At 41.6% G+C, this 22,362-nt stretch overlaps 1 protein-coding gene and 1 long non-coding RNA gene across 2 annotated transcripts in view; one reads left to right on the top strand and one right to left on the bottom strand.

Annotated features, from left to right (window-relative positions):
- The window catches only part of epha4b (eph receptor A4b), a 114,282-nt gene that overhangs the window by 1,882 nt on the left and 90,038 nt on the right, over positions 1 to 22,362 (bottom strand). The window contains exons 14-17 of the mRNA XM_061840065.1: positions 8,339 to 8,400; positions 4,229 to 4,438; positions 1,721 to 1,870; positions 1,406 to 1,599 (exon numbers count right to left, since the gene is read on the bottom strand). Of these exons, the coding sequence (XP_061696049.1) occupies positions 1,406 to 1,599; positions 1,721 to 1,870; positions 4,229 to 4,438; positions 8,339 to 8,400 (616 nt within the window). The remainder of the gene's footprint in view (positions 1 to 1,405; positions 1,600 to 1,720; positions 1,871 to 4,228; positions 4,439 to 8,338; positions 8,401 to 22,362) is intronic.
- Positions 1 to 22,362, top strand: part of LOC133511291 (uncharacterized) — a 165,961-nt gene that overhangs the window by 80,046 nt on the left and 63,553 nt on the right. The window lies entirely within an intron of this gene.

The following is a 22,362-nucleotide window of genomic DNA, read 5'->3' as shown; positions in this document are numbered from 1 at the left end:
ACTTGCTGCTTCTTAGCAACAACTGTCTGATATATCTGAAAAGTAAATCAGACCCTTGAACAGGCATCAAATTAAATCTTAAAGGGCTACTGTCATGAAATGGATGATTTTTAGTATATTAATGAAAAAACAGCAGCCAATATGGGGCCATGCATTTTTTAACCACAAAACATGATTTTGATGTATACAGCTTTTTGTAACTCCTGCCATGAAAATCCTCTCGAGGGATTTGTTTTTGAGAAGAAGCAGGAAGTGACGTAAAGGACAGAGGCGCCCCCAAGTGGACTTGTTTGTTTCCATTAGTTTTACCTCCGGGAAGGTAGCTCGTTGTTCCTTCGTGTTAGCCAAAATGCTGGCTCGTTGCATTGCTGGACATTGCTTGAACGCTCGGGAGGATGGATTTACCCTTCATAAGCTTGCAAGAGACCCGATTCGTCGTGAAAAATGGATTGGATGGGTGTAGAGGATGAGAGGTTCGTGGGTTCCAAATAACAGGTAGGTGTATATACAGCTACTAAAAAAAATAATAGTTTGGGGCAGACCACATAATTGGTCCCTCATGATGTAACAAAAGATCTGCGTACGAAATATGTCGATGTGCGCGTCGGACGGCGTCGGGCTGCTGCGTCGCTTCGCCAGCGAAGGGCGCGCTTCGAGCTCGCGGATGGTGGTGGCTCTGAAGAACCCAGCCGAGAATGCCTCACTCAGCTGTGTGCGCGCAGTAAAGCGCCCCAGCTTGACGGTGTTGTTCATCGTGTACTACGACGTCTATGAACAACCCCCTAAAGCAGCACGGCTCAGCTCTGCCTCACTCAGCTGCGTGCGACCACAATGTAGTAAAGCGCCCCGGCTCGACGGTGTTGTTCATCGCGTACTGTGGCGGCTATGAACAACCCCCGAAAGCAGCTCGGCTGAGCTCCGTCATAAGCCACACCGGCCGGCTGCGATGAGCCACGATGGCTCATCTCTGCCGCGGAAGTGGATCGGATGGGGATGCGGTTTGGCCGTGATCGCATATCATCTGAATATGGCTCGAAACAATAGTGTAATATTGCCCCGGTAACTTCACTCGGTTGTGTGGCGTTCTCCTTTTCAGAAAGAGCTTCCGTGTCAGAAGTGGCACGTTTGTCTCCCATAGTTAGGGTGCACCATGTGTTTTCATTGGCGAATGTCCGGGTGACGTCACGGACGGAAGACGCAGCCAATATGGATATCGTAGAATGATACTTCTGCAACTTTGAGCATGGATGACGCGCTCTCCGCTCACATTTATTTTTTCATATAGGCATTGAAGTGAATAATGTTATATGTATTTTTCATTACAATATATATTTTATAATGTTTACAGTGATGACACTTGGGCTTTTAGTAGTTCTAGTAATGTCTTCAGTTCCTTCCCACTGACCCTGCTGGGCTGTTAGCCAGCTCTCTCAGGCTGGCAGGGTTTCTGATGAGCTTGTCCAGGATTGTGACGATCTGCCCAAATTTGGGTCGCTCACTGCGTCCCTTCTCCCAGCAGTCCAACATGAGCTGGTGCAGCACCACTGGACAGTCCATTGGTGCAGGAAGGCGGTAGCCTTCATCTATTGCCTTTATTACCTACAAAAAAAAAAAAGAGGCCAAGAAATCAAGTCTGATGGAAACTGGACTTTAGGGGTTGCATGCCTACTCCAGTGATTAGAAGTTTGGGGTTAATTATGTTGTTGTGTTTGTGACTCACATCCTGGTTGGACATCTCCCAGTAGGGTCTTTCGCCATATGAAATCACCTCCCACATGACGATACCATAACTCCACACATCGCTGGCTGAGGTGAACTTCCTGTAGGCAATGGCCTCGGGAGCGGTCCACCTGATGGGGATCTTCCCTCCCTAGAAGTAGTTAACAGAATTGATATACTGTATTCTTAGCAACACATTCACTCTCAATACTATGTCACTTTGAACTTTGTATTTAAGTATTGAAATGCTTTTATGGGGATTTGGCTCACTAGTGTAATAAATGAAAAGCAATCATAAAAAGTTCTGAGCTGTGTTGACATCAAGGATGAATGTGGGGAAATCAGCTCCGATTTCAGCATGTTTACGCTAGCAAGTTGTTCTGTCAGACTTGCTTTTTCTGTTTTCATCCTGCTTGTTGTGTCCTTCTTGTGCTTGCGCAGATCAAATATGTTCTATAAAAGCTGTTGTATAGACACAGTTGGGTACCTCCGTCTTCTTGCTCCAACGAGCGCACAAACCCACAATAACTACCAAGGCTCAAGTCGTCCTTTTAACATGCAGCAGCTGCCTCTGCACTGCCAAGCATTCCCCATCTCTTCTCTGCTTGGTCAAAGTTAAATAAAAGACAAAGCTGTCAAGTCACACTGCACTGTACTTTAGTTTCCATCGCCCCCTTGTACGTCCCTAAACATCCTTTCTTATCTCTTAACTGCTCTCACTGGATCCCTCCCTTGGTCCCTCTCAGCCTTATTTGATTCCCGTTCCGCTCTCGATGTCTTCCATATCTCCACCTCTGCCTCTTGTCCTGCCCCCTCCCAGTGCCTCCAGCTCTCCATCGATGTCTCCTGACATCAAGTGGGTGTGTGTCTGATTGCAGTGGAGCAGTCTGCGGCTGATGCACCCCTCCCAGGGCAATGCTAATGCCATATTAAAAATAACATCCTCGACAGTTCTTCCTATGCATATGAATAATGCCATCTCCTCGTGGGCATTTTAGATGAGCTACTCCTCCATGGCTTAACTCACTGATGATGGCTCTGTGCGCGGATGTTTAATGCGACCAAAAATTTCTCCAGTTTGACAATAAGTTGGCAAAAACATGGAGTTTATTTGCATGCAGCTATGAATATATTTGCCAGAGTCCGGCATTCTTAACACCGTTGATCTATTATGCACTGCAGTATATTACTCCATCTTTAAGAGACTCAAAGGATTTCAGCGATAGCATTTTTTTTTTTTTTTTTTTTAAACAAACCCTCTGATGTGTACGGGTTAGATTCCTTATTATAGGTCATTTGTGTAAAACATTAGGTCTGGGCGGGAATCTGTTCTTTTCCTATATTTTTTGGGCCTCTGACCCTCGGACTTTGACCTCTTACTCTTGTATTCATGGGCAATCTTCTCTCTCTACCTAAGGATTTGTGACATACAAATCCTTTCTGACTCCGGAATTTTGCTTTTGGTCTAAACACATTATACAGACAAAGGTACTGGACTGTACAACCATGCTTTAAGAGACCTTGCTTTGGGCACTGGTGTAAAGTCATGCTGTCAATGAGAATTAGGAATTCACAGTAAATATGGCGTCATTTTCCTCCCTTGGTTGATACATCTATTAATCAATTTTCTGCAACTAATCATTTTCACGGTCACAGGTGAGCTGGAGGCTATACCAGCTGACTTGGGCAAGAGGGCTTCACTCTGGACTGGTCACCAGTCAGTCACAGGGCACATATAGACAACAATTTACACAAACATTCATAACTTAGTCTTCAATTAACTTGCATACTTCCTTTTAGAATACGGGAGAAGCTGGTGTACCTGTAGAAACCTATACATGCATTGGGAAAACATGCTAAAACCATAGAGAAAAGTCAAAGCGGAGATTTTAAACCCTTGACAGTGGCAAATGTGCTGCCAATCTTTTTTAAATCCTATCATTATGTTTCAGCAACATGCGTCTGAGATAATGACCCGCTGCGGGAAAAATTTTGTCTTGTAAAATTGTTAAGAAAAAGACCTTTGAATTAGCTGAAATGTATTTATTTTATTATTTATTATTTCTTAACATATCTTTTCAATGTTTTTATTTAATCCACTACTCAGAGGACTCCATCTCTGGCTGACAGCTTTCAGTTAAAAACATTCACCAACAAGCTTCTACAGGCCAAAATTTTGAGGAGTTCTCCAAGTCGACGTGACATTTCAAATGGTGTGACTTGGCCAAAAAAAAGATTTAAAACTGGGAAAAAGGAAGATTGTGGAAAGTTTGGGCAGTACAATATACATCATGTACTTAAGTCATGTGTTGTTTTTTTTTTTTTTCCCAAATGTAATTTATTTGTAGAGGAGTTTGAAGTGCTCATTCCATTTATTTTTTTTTTGTATTTGTATTGAGCCATGTTATATCTTATTGGTTTGTGATGAGTTAGACTCTGAGTGCAAAACCGAAACGCTCATCACTCGCTTCACTCTACAGTATTAGCAGCTCATTTGAATCGGTCTTACCCTAGTGGTGTATGCAGCTTCCGGGTCATCCTCCAGAACCCGACTCAGGCCAAAGTCAGACACCTTGCACACAAGGTTGCTATTGACCAGAATGTTTCGTGCCGCGAGATCCCGATGAACGTAGCTCATGTCTGACAGGTACTTCATGCCTGAGGCAATGCCACGCAGCATGCCAACCAGCTGGATTACTGTGAACTGGCCGTCGTGTTTCTGCGGGAACAGATATGGAGAAAGTTGAGTTAATATATAGTGATACATTTTAAAATCTTTCACTGAGCAGCAGCAGGATGATGTAATGTATGCTGCCTCCTTCAACTGGAATTTCAAGCTTCTGGCTTCGAAAAAAAATTGAAAAAATACAAATCAAAACAACTTTTCTGAAGTGTCCCTGAACAACATTTCAAATTCATTCTACTTCTCATGAACTCTCCACTTTGGCTTCAATCTGCTGGGTGTCAATAAAAGATGATTTTCTTTTTCAGCCATGGATGGATGGGAGATCTGGAGTTGGCGCAATTCAACTTAGTCCAGTTTTTGTGACTTTTGCAGCAGAACAGCCTGTTGATCGATGATAGTACATCTTACTTTCCTCTGCAAATAATTTCTGCCACTGGCCAGTGGTACCCGTTAAATACCCATCCATGTTATCGGTCAGCCTTATTCCTTTATTTAATCTCTATTCCTCTCTTTTCGATGTTCTATCCATCTATATCTCTCCATGGCTTCTTGTCTCAGAGACAGAGAGAGCACTGTGTTAGGTGGATTCCATTTATCTTGTAGCCATCATTTTCCTGAATCTCCACACCGCCCTCTACAAACAACTATGCTTCTTTGCCTGTCCCACCATCCCCCACCTCCCACCCCTCCTCAGCAGCTGTGGAGTAAGTTAATTAGGTGGTGGTTTTGTGAGATGCTGATTGATTGGTGTGTCTAACAAACCTACTGACTTCCTCTATCAATCTGCCCACTACATTATATTGCTAGGCTGGTCAGGAAAGAGACTAATGAGGAACAATAGAATTATGTAGGTATACACAAACACAGATGCACACTGTATGATCCAGCCGCAGAACCATTTATCCATTTTCCAACGCTTATCCGTGGTCAAAGCAGTAGCTTTAGCAAGGATGCCGAGACTTAACTCCCCCCAGCTGCTTCTTCCATCTTTTCCGGGGGGATTCCAAGGCGTTCCCAGGCTAGCCAAGAAACGTAATCCCTCCAATGTGTCCTGGGTTGTCCGGGGTCTCTCCCCGGTGGGACGTACCTCACTGGGTAGGTGTCCGAGAGGCATCCGGATCATATGCCCCAGCCATCTCATCTGGCTCATCTCATTGTGGAGGAACAGTGGCCCTACTTTGAGATCTCCCGGATGACTGAGCTTCTCACACTATCTTTAAGGCAGAGCCCAAAAACCCTGCAAAGGAAACTCATTTTGGCCGCTTGGATCTTGTTCTTTTGGTTACATCCCACAGCTCGTGAAGGTAGGAATGTAAATGTAAAGATAAATTGAGAGCTTCATTTTACGGCTTCTGTGCGTTTTTAACACAGAGGACGAATGCAAAGTCTGGATCACTGCTGATGCTGCACCGAACCACGAGTTGATCTCCGGTTCCATTCTGCCTTCACTCGTGAACAAGACCCCAAGATACTTGAACTCCAGCAGGATCTCATCCCTGACCTGAAAAGGGTATGCTACCTTTACATACTGAGAAACATGGTCTCAAATTTGAAGGTGCTGATTCTCATCCCAGCCGCTTCCCACTTGGCTGCAAACTGCTCCAGTGAGAGCTGAAGTTCATGGCATGATGAAGCCAGCAGAACAAGATCATCTGCACAAAGCAGAGATGCAATACAGAGGGCAGCTCAGTGGACCCACTTTATGCCTCGGTTGCATCTAGAAATCCTGTCCACACAAGTTATGAACAGAATCCGTGACAAAGGGCAGCCTTGGCAGAGTTCAACCCTCACCAGACTCTAGTCCGACTTACTGCTGAAAATGTGGACCAAACTCTGATAAGAGTCATACAGGGCCCAAACAGCACGTATCACTCCCATGCACCCTCAAGGACCCTGGCGAGTGTGTAGAGCTGGTCCACTGGTTCACGGCAAAGACAAAAACAACACTGCTACTCCTGAATCTGAGATTCGACATCCCGACAGACCCTCCTCTCCAGCACCCCTGAATAGACCTTACCCGGGAGGCTGAGGAATGTGATACCGGTCCTCCTTCTTAAAAAGGGGAACAACAACAGGAGTCTTCCAATTCAGAGGCACTGTGCCCAATGTCTACGTAATGTTACAGAGACATGTCAACAATGACAGCGCCGCAACATCCAAAGCCTTTATAGCGACGGAAGGGAATACTGAGCAATAGTATAGCTAGAGGAGTAGCGCTACGAGACATTTGGTTAACTTCTTTTCATCCCCAGTTATACTGTAGTCGTGAGCACATTAACACTATTCATGTTTTAATCAAACTGTTATTTTATACCTGTTTTAACGTATGCATTTCTTGGTGTACTTTAGTTGAAGCAAAGCGCATTGCGTACACCTGAAGATTGTCCCTTCAATAATGCCATAGCTTTCCCCCCTCCCCCACATATAATCTGATGCAACCTGCATTGGTCTATCACACTCTGAAGTGGGAGGGGGGGCGTAAATGCAGGCATGTCATTTTTTTCCCATGTCCTCATTAACAGTAATTAAAAAGAAAAAAAAAGTACATTACACTGTGGGCTACTCTGTCTGTGTTTGTTGACGGGGTATAACTTTATTGCAACATCGCTGCCATTCTTATTAATTTGTCCAGCCAGGACCCTGCGATGCAACTATTGCGTATATGTACATTGCAATGCCGATGCTCAAACGATCTATTCTGCAGCACAATTCCGTGGCTTTTGGGGGGGGAAATTCAATCCAGGAGGATACTAGGACGTTAATGAGAGGGAGTGAGACCTTCCCTGACAGATCAGTGGTTTTGTACTTTCTCAGGGACAGCTGTTTAATAAATTGTCAGCATAATTAAAGACACATATGGTTGCCTGGAGCACAGATCAGCTGTAAAAAACATAAAACATGTTCTGTTATTATATTGCGGCACAGTGGATACTCTTTATGACCCTCGTTATAATACAAACTGCAATACACAACACTTTAAAAAAAAACTGTGCGATTTCGAGACTGTGTGTTTTGTTTTGGTCGTTTTAGGCTATCGGTTCCCAATTATCTTGCCTCAGTGGTGCTGATGAGATAGCCATCTACTGTATTTTGCTTTAGGCTCATCATCGTAGTCCTGGTGGCTCTCTTTCATGCCGATGATTTTTTAGAACCATGAAGTCAACCAGGGCTGCAAAACTCAATTTATTATGGATTTATGGAACTGATTTTCAATCATTTAGGTACCATCATTAAAATAGAAAAAAAAAAAACACCAACATAAAAAGCATCCCTCACTTAAAAGGTTCACAAAGATGAAACATGCAGTGGATATATTTTAAGGCATTAAATAAATAAATTCTTTAGGTAGTGACAGCCTACATTTGAAAGTGTTTTTGCTTAGGTTTTGCAGTCACGATATGTGTAAATAACTTCCTTTTCAGTAATGCCTTTTTCCCAAATATTGAAAAGCTTAACGATAAAACTACATTTATATTAATACTGTATTTAATATCCATAGTGGCATCCTCAAAGTTTGTGCAGAAAGCTCAATTTCTTTATTATCACCTGATGATTGCCATTTGCAGTGTATTGTTTTGTGGACATCTACTGAGTCTTGATGATTCTCTCCTTTGGTTTGAAAATAGTGTCCAATAATGTAATGTAATTAAAAGGTTGTTTTTTTTTTTTTTTTGGGGGGGGGGTCGTTCTAACATAGGTTTTATAAGTGACTGAACTAGTGTTGCGTTGTGAACTTACAAAAAGTTTTGTGTGGATCTCCACTAGTTAAATTCTCTTCCTTTTGTCAATTTAAAACCAATTTTGATTGAACTTTTGGGGGCGAACTACGATTTGGATGACATTACAGCAGGGACATCATCTTCTCCCAGGAGTTGACATCCTTGACCTTGAAAGTCTGAGAGCGCTTCTGCCTGTTGCTTGCCGCTGACTCACCTTGAGAAAGGTGTCCAGTGATCCATTTTCCATGAACTCTGTTATGATCATCACCGGCTTACCTAGAAGAAGACATAACAAGGCAGCTGTAATGAAGCGCAATTATGTGGAACAAAGACGCTGACTATACAGAAACGAGGACAGAGAAGCGGTCCAGCCCACAGCTGTGACCGGGCCTTCTTCTCTGGCCTCGGCTCATCTCTCTGGGGGCTAACGCCGCGTGTCGTCATCAGTCATACTGACAGCTTCTAATCAAGCCTCTCCATGAACGCCAGGAGATAATTATAACGGACCGATCCACCAGAATATCTATGCGTGTGTGCGTTCGTGCATGTGTGCATGCATGTGTGTGGGAGAGGGTGTTTTAGGGGTCCTCCTGAGATCTCATGAATACTAATCAGCCTCAAGGGAAAGGAGATGTGGGTGGGGGTGTTGCGGTTTAATCACTGTGCACCTGCACATGTGTGTTTCTGTAAGGTTGACTGACAGGGCTCGTGCACTATGCTCCTCTGCTTGGCATCTGGTCGGGCTGACAAATGACTAACAAAGTAGATGCAATCACATGTAAACGTACATGTGCACATGCACACACAAACATTAAAACAGCAGGCGCTCCTTTTTGGCAGGGGTCTCCAAAGGCACAGCCCCCTACGGCCCTGCTTTGCCAATCCAAAACAAACGTACAAACCATTTTGTGTCTTTTTATGGAAACTGATTTTCTGTTTTCAGGAGCTTCATGCGAGCAGCCTTTCCTTGTCAATACTTTATGTACACTTAATTAATGATTTAATTAACTTTAATTGCCAACATGTTGTGGCTGTGATTGTAATTTGTTGTCAGCGAGAGAAAATATGGCAATGTAAGTGAAGACATAATCCATTTTCAACACTGTTTGAATCCTGGTCAGGGTCACAGGTGCTGGAGCCTATCCAGGGTGACCCCGGAGCGAAAGGCGGACTACACCCTGAACCGGTCACCAATCAGTCGCGGGCCACATATAAACACGGACAACCATTCACACTGTCACTGGGTGGGAAGTGAAGCCACACTGCCTGCACCAAAGTCAGGCGAGGGTACAACTACACCATCAGTGACTTTGGAAGTAAACAGTTGACAAAGCCAAAGAGGATGAGATTAAAGGGAATAAGAAAAAAAAAAAAGAGCAGGAAAAAAATGGGAAGTGGATGAAAGTAAGGGTGGAAAAGTTTTTTTTTTTTGTTGTAGTAGACAGTGAGGTAATGATGGTCCAATTGGCTCGCCCCGTCTAATGTCATTGTTTTTTTATTTATTTATTTATTTTCCCAGTCAACTCTTGGTGTAAAACAAAAAACACAAGCTTGCTCACTCACTCCCCGGCTGTCTTCTGTTTTACGATGACGATTACGAGACAATGAAGGTGTTTGCAATTTGAGATTGAATGAGGTAGTGGGGGTCAGGGCCAATGGAAGCAGGAATCTGTGTTGCCAGCTTGTTGACTTTCTCAATAAATCTGCCAGTTTTTTTTCACATTCAATTCTAGTGACTTTCTCAGATGTCTTGGAGACATGGAAGCATGTATCACTCTGCATTTAATGGCCTTTAAAGGGCTGCGGTGCTGCCACGAGCCCCTCTGCCATCCCAAAGCACTCACAGGCGGTCAGGTTCACACTTGCCTCGCGCAGCAGTCCCACTGCAATCAGAGCAGAGAGGTGACCCGCACCCCTGCGTGTCCAGACTGCAAATGAAAATCGCATGTGCAAAGTTGCCTCTTTGGTGTGGAGTAACAAAGGACGGGTTTGTGTTTGCATCTATGTGAAACACGCAGCGATGGAAAAATAAGAAAAGAAAATATGGCTCAAACCCGTGTGTAGGTCCTGATCCTATCATTCATTTTAATGAGCAATAAATAGTTTCTGAATCAATAGATTTGGTTAGTTTGTGAATGTCACAACCCTTCAGTCTTTTGATCAAACTTGATCAAACTATTTTAATTAATGGAGAACAAAACTGATTTACTTTTCAAGAAACTAAGATTCAACAAAACAAAGTTCATTTGCAATTCTAATCATACTTGTCATTTTTTTAATTGACATTTTATCTGTCCTATGACATTATTCTCCTCATACAGTGTCCATTGCAATTAATAATGCAAATTATGTTGTGACATTGGGCGGCACAGTGGATCAGCTAGTAGAGCGTTGGTCTCACAGTTCTGAGGTCCCGGGTTCGGAGTTTGCATGTTCTTCCCGTGCCTGCATGGGTTTTCTCTGGGCACTCTGGTTTCCTCCCACATTCCTAAAATATGCAACATTATTTGGACACTCTAAATTGCCCCTAGGTGTGATTGCAAGTGTCGTTGTTTGTCTCAATGTGCCCTGCGATTGGCTGGCAACCAGTTCAAGGATAGGCTCCAGCATTTTGCGTGGCCCTTGTGAGGATAAGCGGCTAAGAAAATCGATGGATGGATGGATGGATGGATGGATGCTGTACCATCATCTCGGGACTTTTAGGACAGCCAATAGCTACTTTCCTTACTGAGGAATTCTTAACACTGAGAGTAAGACTATTGCTCATGTCTGCAATATACAGGTTGAGAGCTGAGCGGTACGCTAGTTAGATTTCTGTTTTTCTATGGCAACATTAACTCATAGCTTTTACAAAATACAGGTTAATGGTCAACCATGGCTTGTTTTTGTTTCTACGTCAAAGCGGACACTCCACTTTATTGTCTTTTCAGTTACATTAGGGCGTTATTGTAGTTTTGCCGAAGGCTGACGTGTGGATTTAAGGCTGCTTCCCAGCCAGTGTTAACAGGTGCCTCTTCAGATGGGCGTGCGTAGCTCCTGTGCTTTTGTTATATTTTAAGGCAAGACATGTCATGTTTAGCAAAATATTGCCATACGCTCGAGGATCTGCTGCTGTGCGAGCCCACCATCCGTTGATTTCAGCGATGTGTCAATGTTGCTTCAAAACAAATCATTGCTGATGAATCGATCTCAAGCTATATCTGTCAGTGCAGATTGGTAAAGTCGATTCAGTCAACCCTTAGAACAGGCAAGAGAGCTGTTGACAAAGATGAGAGTTGAGAGAAAGGAAACAAAAATGAGAAATTGTAAAGAAAAGAGATGAGTGGTGAAAGGGGATTTGTATATGAAGAGCAGATGTGAGGCAGTCGGGGGTCACAATCTTGTCACGGGAAGGCAGAACAACGCCACAGAGGCCTCGAGTTAGATTGTAGGTAAAGGCAGCAATGCATCACCTTAAATGAATTCACTATCGGTTCAGCAAACACAAACACACACATAAGGACACACACAGAGCGCCGTGGGTCTCTCGTGGTGGTGTCCTCTTTGACAGTAACATTAGTCTCAGGGATAAAAGTGAAAGAGAATTGGATTTTCTTCTGCTGGGGGTGAGGACTGCTGGTCACATTTATCTCCACACGGCGCCTGGATTGTGCGTTGCTTTGTATTTGTTTGTGTAGTGTTTATTACTTTTTGTCCTTGTGTTCCTCCCTGTGTATTGTCTGAGAACTGGTTTCGGGGCATGGCAAGTCGAAATGGAGACAACAAAAGTGTCTGAACAACAGTTGGTGGGATTTACAGTGATGGAAAGGGTCTTGATACTTTGCACCCCATGAGTCACACAATATGTTTTTGGTGACAGGCTGGATGTCGTATTAAAAGAGGTGGCAAAAAGTTCTCACGTTAAGTACAGATATATGCAAAAAAAAAAAAAATACTGCTAAAAATGTAAGTGCAATGTTAAGTATTATTGAATTGTGGCGATACAGCGTTAAACTATTTTTCACTGGTTCCGTTTTCTTGAATTTTTGGGAGTGGCTAAAATGACATTTGATGAAGCTTGTTGGGCATCCAGAATGAGTCGCCTTTCCCCACTAAATAAGAACGCAAGTTGCTTCTCTATCATCAGTGGTTATCGGGCACAGTTGCAAGTTACTTAGTTGTTATTACTAGGCCATTTCTTCCACTGCAGTGTACGATTAGCAAGCTAGCTAAGGCTACACCCTGAAAATTAGTAGACCAACTACCATTCATTTTTCAGCGGGGCTGGGTTTCATTCCTTCATTGAACATGCCCAAAATATTTAAGAGCAGAAATTTTACTTCTTTTATTAACTTTATACTGCTTAGAAGAAAAACAACAAAAATTGCTCAATACGCCATCAGAATGTGTTCCCATTCTGAAAAAAAAATAACTGATATTTTAGCTGTCTTTAATTTAGCAGTTAATGAATTTCCTTTTCTCCCCAGATTAAAGAGAGAATTTTGAATACCAGAAGCTATTAGTTCTTAGACAAGACACAAAACATTTGCAAAAAACATTCATTCCTTCCAACATTGAGAGCAAAAAAAAAAGAAAAACAGAACCTCGCATGTACGTTAAACTCATATGCTACATGTTGCCAGTGAAGTCTACAATATTACCTGTAGGCCAACAGTATTAGCTGTGAGGAGGGCACGATGAAATCGACCTGTTGTCTCGGCTGGCAGGACGATCAACTTGAAGTCACATATGCGCCCGCCACACACACACACAGTGACACACGCCATCACCAGCCATCATCTGGACACCTGCCATACTAAATTATCCTTGCAAGCGGCACATAACAGAGGTTACCAATAAAGTCGACCACACACACACTCCAGCTCAGCCCTTTCTCGTTGACTCAGGTGCATACAAATGCACACACACGCTGCAACACAATGAATCCTTTTCATTTCACAGAGCGACTTCATCCACTTTCAAACAAAAATAGCAAACACTTGGAGGTTAGTGCATGCCACGAAGACCCTCTTTGGCAAATACTCCTGAAAGCACATAATTAACTAATCACGTTCCTATTGACTCACTTTTAATGCCTTTCATCATGCTGAGAAATAAGTCAAAGAGCTGAAAGGGTTGTGTGTGCTTGTGCCTCCATGTGCAGATTAGCTATTGACATTCTGCCAGGTGAAGTGTGTCATGGAATGGATCAGAGACAACTTTCCTCATCTTACAGTGCTTCATTAAATGGAAGTGAGTGTTGTCTAACCTTTCCTGGCCATAGAGCGATAATCATCATAACCTTGTGCGATGCTTTGAATTTGTGTGTGAGCTGAAACCACTGCTGCTTTCTCATACGTAGAGAAAAAGTACTTATAAAGAGAGAATTATTCATTTTGTCAATTAAAACTAAAAAGATAATTCTGCCTTAAAGTCCACTAGCTTAATGTTAACACGTAGTGGTCATAGACAGGCAAATGAATAGCATCGGTGCTGCGGTGTTATAACCCTGTAAATAACAGTAATTTGAACACAAATGGTGGAGCAGCAAATGTAGACAGATAATACTCACAGACAAATATTGTTTTCATTCTGCACAGAATGACTAATCTGACAGCATCTTACTAAGTAGCTTATATCGTCTCCATATACAGTATCCTTATGTCCGTATGTGCAGAGAGTGCACAGGAGTGGCAAAATGTGAATTAAAGCAAACAATTTGGAAAAAGAGATTTCTTTATATTCTTAATTGCCATCTTTTAAAAAAGACATTTTTGTCAGGAGAGGGTGGAATGGATAAGTGGCAATTTATTAATTTTTAATACGAGTAGTTGATTTGAGATACTAGTGTGTTCATCCCAAACTCCAATATTAGCTGTTTCCTCAGGGAGTAATATTCCATTCATTCTGTATTTTCCAGTCTGGCTTACTTCTCTGTATGTTTAAGCAGTAGTTGCCTGAATATTTATTCATAATTACTTCATAATAATTATTCATATTAGTTTAGAATCTATGCTAATTTATGTTAGCCCATCTATGGTGTTTCACCATACAGATTTTTAGTGGATTCTCAGGTATTTTCCACCTGCGGATTCACCGAGTTATGGATTTATTTATTTATTTCACTATTCTTTTTGGAAGGGATTACCCCTACCCCCCCAAAAAAAAAAAAAAAAACCTCTAGGTGCCAGTTTATTCCCACTTAATAAGTTTGTTTTAAGAAAAAATCATAATATTTTTTGGAGGGGGGGGGGAATTCAATGTAATAATGATTACATAATAATAATACACTATTCATACTCGGGCCTGATCCCTTTGACTTGTGAATAGCGAGGGTCCTCTGTATTGTTTTGGTTAAACTTTATGGTAATGGTCAATTCTCTTTCTTTGTGTCAGTTTTAAAGTCAACTGATAATGACAAATGAACAGCTTAGGAAACTGCATGTTTCCCAACTCTCAACTGCACTACTATTTCGAAGCAGGAAACTCCAAACTTAGTTGAGTGGAGCAGGAACTGCGCTGTGGAAAAGGGAGCAAATAGAAGTGATTTAACCGACACATACGGTCTGTCTGGTAAACCCCATTATGAGCGCCTGTTTATGTGCACAAGCAAAGTGTTGGGAGTGTAAATAAAAGTGAAGCGTTTGTGCATACATGAGCTTAATTACGTTATAAGCGGGTGTGCATGTGTGAGCCAGTGGCCTGGATTCTGGCTTTATTGAATGAGGTCCAAAGTATAAAGAAGAAAATTGAATAATTGCCCTGTTGATTAATGTAAAGGCTCTGAACTTAGTGATGTACGGCTTTAAAACAGGAAAGATCCGTGTTCTGGGAAGTGCCACGCGAGGCCGGATGGGGATGGGGTCGGGGTGGTGCGGCAAAACGGGTAGACAGAAACTCAATAAGCTTATCTCCTGGCCTCTCTCCACCTCCCCTCCACCTACCTCTCCTCTCATTTCCCTTACGTTCATCTCCTGGCCATCCGTCCTCTCGCCCGCCCGCCTTTCTTGCGCTCAAATCTCTGTTCACATCTTCCACTGTCACCCTCATTTGTTCTCAAGTCCTATCTTGTGTAATTTCCTCGCTCTTGTGTTTCATCTCATCTCATCTCATCTCATCCACCCCCATCTTCCCTCCATCCTGCAACCATCATCACCTTTTTCCTCCTATCTTAACTCCCCCTCATTTGCCTCTGCAGTCACATCTCCGCAGATCTGCATACGGACAATTGCAACCACTTTTGACGTATTGTTCTCCGAGCAAAGACGCGCACGCAGAGCTAATCACTGGTTTTTACGGAGACAGGACAAGTGGCAGAAAGCTTTGTTGCTTCGACTGCACCTTTTGTGGAGCAGCTTTATGCATATGTATTTAAAATTTGCAGATGTGATGGAGTGGCATAATTGAGGGCTCTCTCCAATGAGCTGATTGTCGCAGCGTTTTTAAAACGCGTGAGCGCCGGTGGATCAAATTAGAGAGAGGTGGGGAATGAAATGAAGGGATGATGGGGAGGAGGGGAGAAGATTGACATTTTTTCCCCCTGATGCAGAGATAAAGGGTGTCTTTCTTTTTTTTTCCTTTGCTTTTCCCGCATGTGGCCCACCAATCAGCAAGACAATAGCAACAATCAGATGACAGACAGCAGAGACGGTTATTAGGGTAGAGCACGGCAAGAGCTGAAGGCTTATGTGTTCGTAAGCTGACACAACGCACGCATAAAGGATGACAAACGCAGGAATTGAAAAGATTGTGGCTAAAATGCACTTCAGCACCCACTCGATGCAAAATACCGCTTTGCAAAATTACATTAAATACCAAAGACATTTCTGTCTTTTCGGGTCAATGAGAACAATAACTGAGAATGTTTAGAGAATATGTGCAAAGCGGATTTCAATTTTTAACATTATGCAGCAAATTTATGAGCTACTTTTGTGAATAAAATGGTGCCTTGATATGACTAACCCAACTTTTTCGAGATCCGACATGTCGTTGGGACGATTTTTTTACTTTGACTTCCGATCGCAAACTTGAGATACGAGCACTTCATGGTAGCAGTGAATAAATCGCTTCACCACAAGAAGCAGTTTGTCAGGAAAAAAAAAATTGTAAATATGAAAGAAAATGAAGCTTCAAGCAGTTTATTGCAACTATCAGTGGAATTTTTCTGTCAAACATAACAGAAGAGTTATGTTGTGTATTCAAAACATTAGTCTGTTAGTGGTATGCTAATGCTAACAGTTAGCATTAGCATACCAACAATTAGACAACAATTTGCATCTATGTGGTGGCGTTTATAACCCTTAAAGCAATGGATATCTGAACAAAAACTGTGCAGCAACAGAGGTAGACAGACAATATAACAATACTTTCAATTCTTTATCCCCTATAAAGAACAACTGCTCTTACTGCAGAGGATTGACATATTCTGTCTCCATGTATATCCGTGTGTATAGTTGTTGCCAGACGCTCAGACTTGAATCAACAGCATAATGTACATTGAAATGAACGTTATTACTCTATTTTTTATGAAGTATGGTATTAGCTAGTGCTATTTATCTCAATAAAATGACTATTTTTGTGAGGTTGTTACAGATGAATTATATTTCAATTGATTTCAGAAGGGATTGAGGATGCAAAAAATGTTTGGTGTTACGAGCATAGTCATGGAATTAATCACACTTGTATCGCAAGGCACCGCAGTGTTTGTAATTTGTATCATTAATATATTTGACATTTGTTCCTGCATTTCCACCACCAGAAACAGTCAACAATTTATGGAATAATACATTGGACAAATGAGACCCCTATTAAATGTATTGGATACATTAGAGAATTAAGCAGTCAGTTAGTAAGTTGCAAATTCATGACATTAACACTGTTAATTCGTCAGCTGCCATCTGCATGGAGATGTGAGGAGCAATGCAATGGATGCGACTTTCATGAAAATTGTGTAAATAGTGATAATCCTTTGCCAAGATACCACTCCGTATATTAACAATGCAACACGCGGTTTTGTGTTGACGTATGCAATAAATTGTTTTGGTGCACGTACACTTGTTTGCACTATATAAATAAATAGTTCCCTTATAAAATATACATTTAGTTTTGCATTTATGTCACAATTTAGTCCAATGTTTTCCAAGACTTTGTGTGTTCCTGCAGAACTGTGACTGCAACGACGCCTTCTCACATTGAAGTCTAGTTAGCTACTCAGCCCTCTTGAACCCACCTGAGCCCAGTGCACGCCGGGTCAGCCGGGATGATTACATACTGAACTTGCTGTAGAGGGACCAGCTGGTGCCAGAGAAAAAGAGCCTGAAGGAATTATTGACCCATCTGAACTGGGCTATCATCCACTCAGCCAGCCCACATATGCACACCTTAGGCTGTGACCTGTGAAATGATGTCCTGCTTGTGAGATTTGTTTCAGACGAGCTCTGTCACCCTCCCAACTGAATAAACCAATGTTAAAACAAAAACAACAACAAAACAATTAAATGCGCACACGCATCAAAATAATTCTCGCCGGCTATGTAGTAACATTATAGTAAGAGTGCACTACTGCTATAGCACAGATTTTTTTTAAGTTATCTTTTCCGATGGGTTTTTACAGTACGCAGGCAAGTCCTGTACGAGTCGCGTGTCTTCAGTGTGGTATCGCGTTGTGCTCCAACATCCCGAGCAGCACTGAGGCCGATCGAAAGAGATGCAGTGTAATGGACAGCAAGAAAAATACAACACCCCTTCCACATAATGCAGTATCATGTTTTCCCGTTTTAATGTTCAATGTTCCCATAAAGAAGTGAGACCAAATGCCCGTGAGTATTGTCGTAAGCCCAGTTGGTACAGAATGTGTTGCTGCTCCTTGTGTGTGTTAAAGTAGTTTCTAGAACACTCGCAATAGCGTAATATCTATGCTAATTTCCATTAGCTGGTTAGCGTACTCTTGTTAAATGACGTGACATGGTTTGGGTGAATGTTTTGATGTTTAACTATACAATGCTTCATTCTTTTCTGTTTGATGTGTCAGTCCAACAGTAAATTTCAACTGAAAGTGACAAATAGCTTGAAGTAAGCAGAATTTGTATCTTTTCATTTTCTGAAAGAGATTTCTTTGCACCAAGCAAGTGAGAACTTGTCCCAAGGATTACTTTAAAAAATGTTTTTTTCTTCTTCTTCTTTTCCTTTCGGCTTGTCCCGTTAGGGGTCGCCACAGCGTGTCATCTTTTGCCATCTGACCCTATCTCCTGCATTTTCCTCTCTAACCCCAACTGCCCTCATGTCTTCCCTCACCACATCCATAAACCTTCTCTTTGGTCTTCCTCTCGCTCTTTTGCCTGGGAGCTCCATCCTCAGCATCCTTCTACCAATATACTCACTCTCTCGCCTCTGAACATGTCCAAACCATCGAAGTCTGCTCTCTCTAAACTTGTCTCCAAAACATCCAACTTTGGTTGTCCCTCTAATGAGCTCGTTTATAATCCTATCCAAGCTGTTCACTCCAAGCGAGAACCTCAGCATCTTCTTTTCTGCTACCTCCAGTTCTGCTTCCTGTTGTTTCTTCAGTGCCACCGTCTCTAATCCGTACATCATGGCCGGCCTCACCACTGTTTTGTAAACTTTGCCCTTCATCCTAGCAGACACTCTTCTCTTCTGTCACATAACAACTTTAAAAAATGTTTTAATAAGTCCAAATGTGTATATAAGTGTTTAGAGCATGCGGGGTAGGGGTTTCAATGTTTTATTGATGTATTTATTTATTGATATGATGTTGCTATATCCTTGAATTTCACCGACTGTACACCATGCTATAGCACTATATATATCACAACATGGGAGCTGTACTGCCCTGTCCATCAGTACTCTTAACATTCATTTGGTCAGATTTTTTGAATTAATTCCAAATGACAATAAATAGCCACAATTACATAACAAAACTATTTCGATAGTCAACAAATTGTCACCATACTGCACACAAAAGCTCAAAATGTAACATTGAGTTTTATAAAGACGAAGCATGAGGCAATTAATAAGAGTGTTTTTGAATCCATTACAAGCACACTAGTGAATATTCATTAGGTTAAATAAACATCCAATTAATGTTATGAATCATTGATACTCATGCAAATGAATTTGCTCTTTTGTTGCTGACCGTAGTACCGCAGGGCATTCGTGGATGCTGGGCTGAACTCTTTACTTGAACAGGCTGCTCCTTATTTTGCTACTTTTAAGAAGTTATTCAAGGACCAGCCAGGCCTGGTGAGCATATGCAGAAAACATCCAACCAAACCAGATAATTAAGAAAATGCTATGTAGTTAAAAAAAAATAAATAAATAAAAATAACTAGGCACTCGTATTCATTTTTATCTTTGGTCAAAAAACATAAAGCTCATATGCTGTTTGGTCACGTTTCAGTATGATGAATAGTTTCCAGTCTGCTTACTTTAATTATGTGTCTGCTTCTCTCCAGACTTCAATACACTTCTCGAGTGGAACATTCTATGTAGAGCAAAATTGTCAAAAGAACATGATTCCATTTGTAAGCGATGCACCGTCTTAATGTTAAAGGCCACCAGTTCTTCACTGGGCACATGTCATTGTTTTCCAAATCTCACTGTTCTTGGTCCAAATCAGGACTCTGACACTTTGGCTATGTCCAACCCCCTTTTGGGTTTCTAAATAACACTGACCCAACAAGTGTTGCATGTTGGCGCTCTTGATTCTTCTACTGGCACATAGCATCAACACCATCATTCCATGGCACCAACTCTATGAATGGGTGTCTTTGTGCAAGGTCTAAGTTGCAAAACAGCTGTCACTTCATTCATTATTGTCGTGACTCGCGAATATGTCTTTAAAACTTAACAGCACCTCAACCTAGTTAACATGTAGGCTGTGTATTTTGTTTTGACCTCACAGCTCTCAAATTTGGCTTTATATCATATGAAACAGGGTTGCCTTTGTCATTTAGGCAGAGGTGGGAGAAGTTGTTGCTTTGCAAGTTTTGAGGATTTGCACTCAAGTCCCGTGTAAAGTCTCAAGTTGAAACATACAAGACCCGCATCAAGACCAACACTGAGTTTTGAGTCCTTTCGAATCATTTTACAAAAAAAAAAGACTATATACTATATTTGCCAAATTAATATGTATATTTTATAGACTGGTGGCACGGTGGTGCAGCTGTAACGCGTTGGCCTCACAGTTCTGAGGTCCTGGGTTCAATTCCGGACCTGGCTGTGTAGAGTTTGCATGTTCTCCCCGTGTCTGCATGGGTTTCCTCCGGGCACTCCGGTTTCCTCCCACATCCCCAAAAACATGCAACATTAATTGGACGCGCTAAATTGCCCCTCAGTGGGATTGTGAGTGTGACTCTTTTCTGTCTCCATGTGCCCTGCGATTGGGTGGCAACCAGTTGAGTGTGTGGGGACACACACCTCCTCCCCAATGGCAGCTGGGATAGGCTCCAGCAATCCCCGTGACCCTCGTGAGGATAAACGGCAAAGAAAATGGATGGATGGATGGATGGATGGATATTATAGACTGCATTTGTATATTTAAAAATCCACATTTATTTATCTGAACAAATTTGTGAACAGCATTGAGGCTTTATAAGAAAGCTACATCAGGTTTTTGGATTTCATTGCCGTTCATTGCCCCTCAATGCTAATTAATAATAAGCTTTCATCTATTTTAAGAAAATGCTATGCTATGATTTAGTTTTCTTTAATATATTTCTTAAGGGACATACCTGCCACAATTAGGAATTTTTATTAGTGCATTTTCCATTAGTGTCGGAATTAGTAATCTCGTATTCAACTGACAATTCTATCAGAATAATCAAGCAAAAGAACAAAATATATTTTTTGCTTGATTAAAGAGCAATTATGAATACACAAGAGAAAAATCTTTAGTGATGCTATTTCAAACTGAATTTTAAATAGATTTCAGTTTAAACCTGGTATTTTTTTGTGTCAAATATAATTATTTTCAAAAGGAATACAAGGTAAAATTGTATCCAACTGTGGTCCCTCGGTCACAACACTCGTAGGCACTGTGTAAAATATTACATCAAAAAGATGGGAGTAAATGGTATTGAGTGTATATAATTCTTGGAAAGAATGTTTATTTAGCTGTCACATTTATTGTTTCTGTATGTTGTATTTTTTTTCTGCCTAGAGCACAAGTGGTATTCAAAATAACATTTTTGCTGTATGTGCATTTTGATGCATGCATTTTTTTTTTTTAAATCCAACCATCTGTACTGTGAAATTTATTACATTTTTGCCATAATAGTTTATGGTATATTTACCGTTTAAACTCAGTTGAAGAAATTATTCTTTTTTAATATATTTTCATAGCAGTTTATGCTCATTTTGAAAGACCCCATTTTGCCACAAAATGGCTACATTATGCATAGATCACACGCTGTGGTGACCCCGAGGGTTGTAGTATGTTGGTGTCCTAATATTTATTGATTAAAATAATTTGTAATACCCAAAGTTATTTTGTTTTCTTACACAAGACAGTTTTAATGATGGTAGCAGTTTAACCATGGAACAATTTTTAAAAATACATTATACTGAACAAATAAATCAGAGGTCAATCAGAGTCCAGGAACCGATCGTGTTCAACCTTTAAGGCGCCATTTTATTTACAATGCATTACCTTTTTGTACAAAGGCCTACTAAATTAAGATCAATGTGGGGCGGTGTCTACTGCAGCAAATAGCGTTTTATCTGTTCCTGCTTTCATTAGCACGACATTGGGGCACGTCATCTGCTGGTGAAAAGGTAGTGAGTGAGATATGAAGATGAAGAGATTGACTGATAGAGAGAGAGGAGTGACTAAATGAGAAGATAAGATGAACACGGAGGGAGAAAGCCGCAGCGTGAGATGGACATATGAGACAAGAAGAGAGATGGAAAGGGAGAGAGTGATTGCGAGAGCGGCTGCCAGAGATAACCAATCAGCTCTGTTGCTGAACCCGGCCTGTCTCTCTCAGCGACATGCACACACACACACACACACACACACACACACGCACACACAGTGGCCCTAACACAATCATGTGAAGTAAACAAGTGGCTGTTAGAGGGGTGCGGACAGTCGCAGTTGGCATGCGTCATGAAGGTGTAACCATGGTAATGGAGCTTTATCAGATCGAGGGTCAGCTCCTATTTACACCTGCTGAGGCACACCATGTAAATGAGTGCAGGGGAACCCTTCCAGCTCAGGAACCAAGTTATGTTTATCTTGTT

The sequence above is a fragment of the Syngnathoides biaculeatus genome, chromosome 13 (assembly GCF_019802595.1).
Source record: "Syngnathoides biaculeatus isolate LvHL_M chromosome 13, ASM1980259v1, whole genome shotgun sequence".
Taxonomy (NCBI): Eukaryota; Metazoa; Chordata; class Actinopteri; order Syngnathiformes; family Syngnathidae; genus Syngnathoides; species Syngnathoides biaculeatus.
This window is presented reverse-complemented; position numbering and strand designations above follow the sequence as displayed.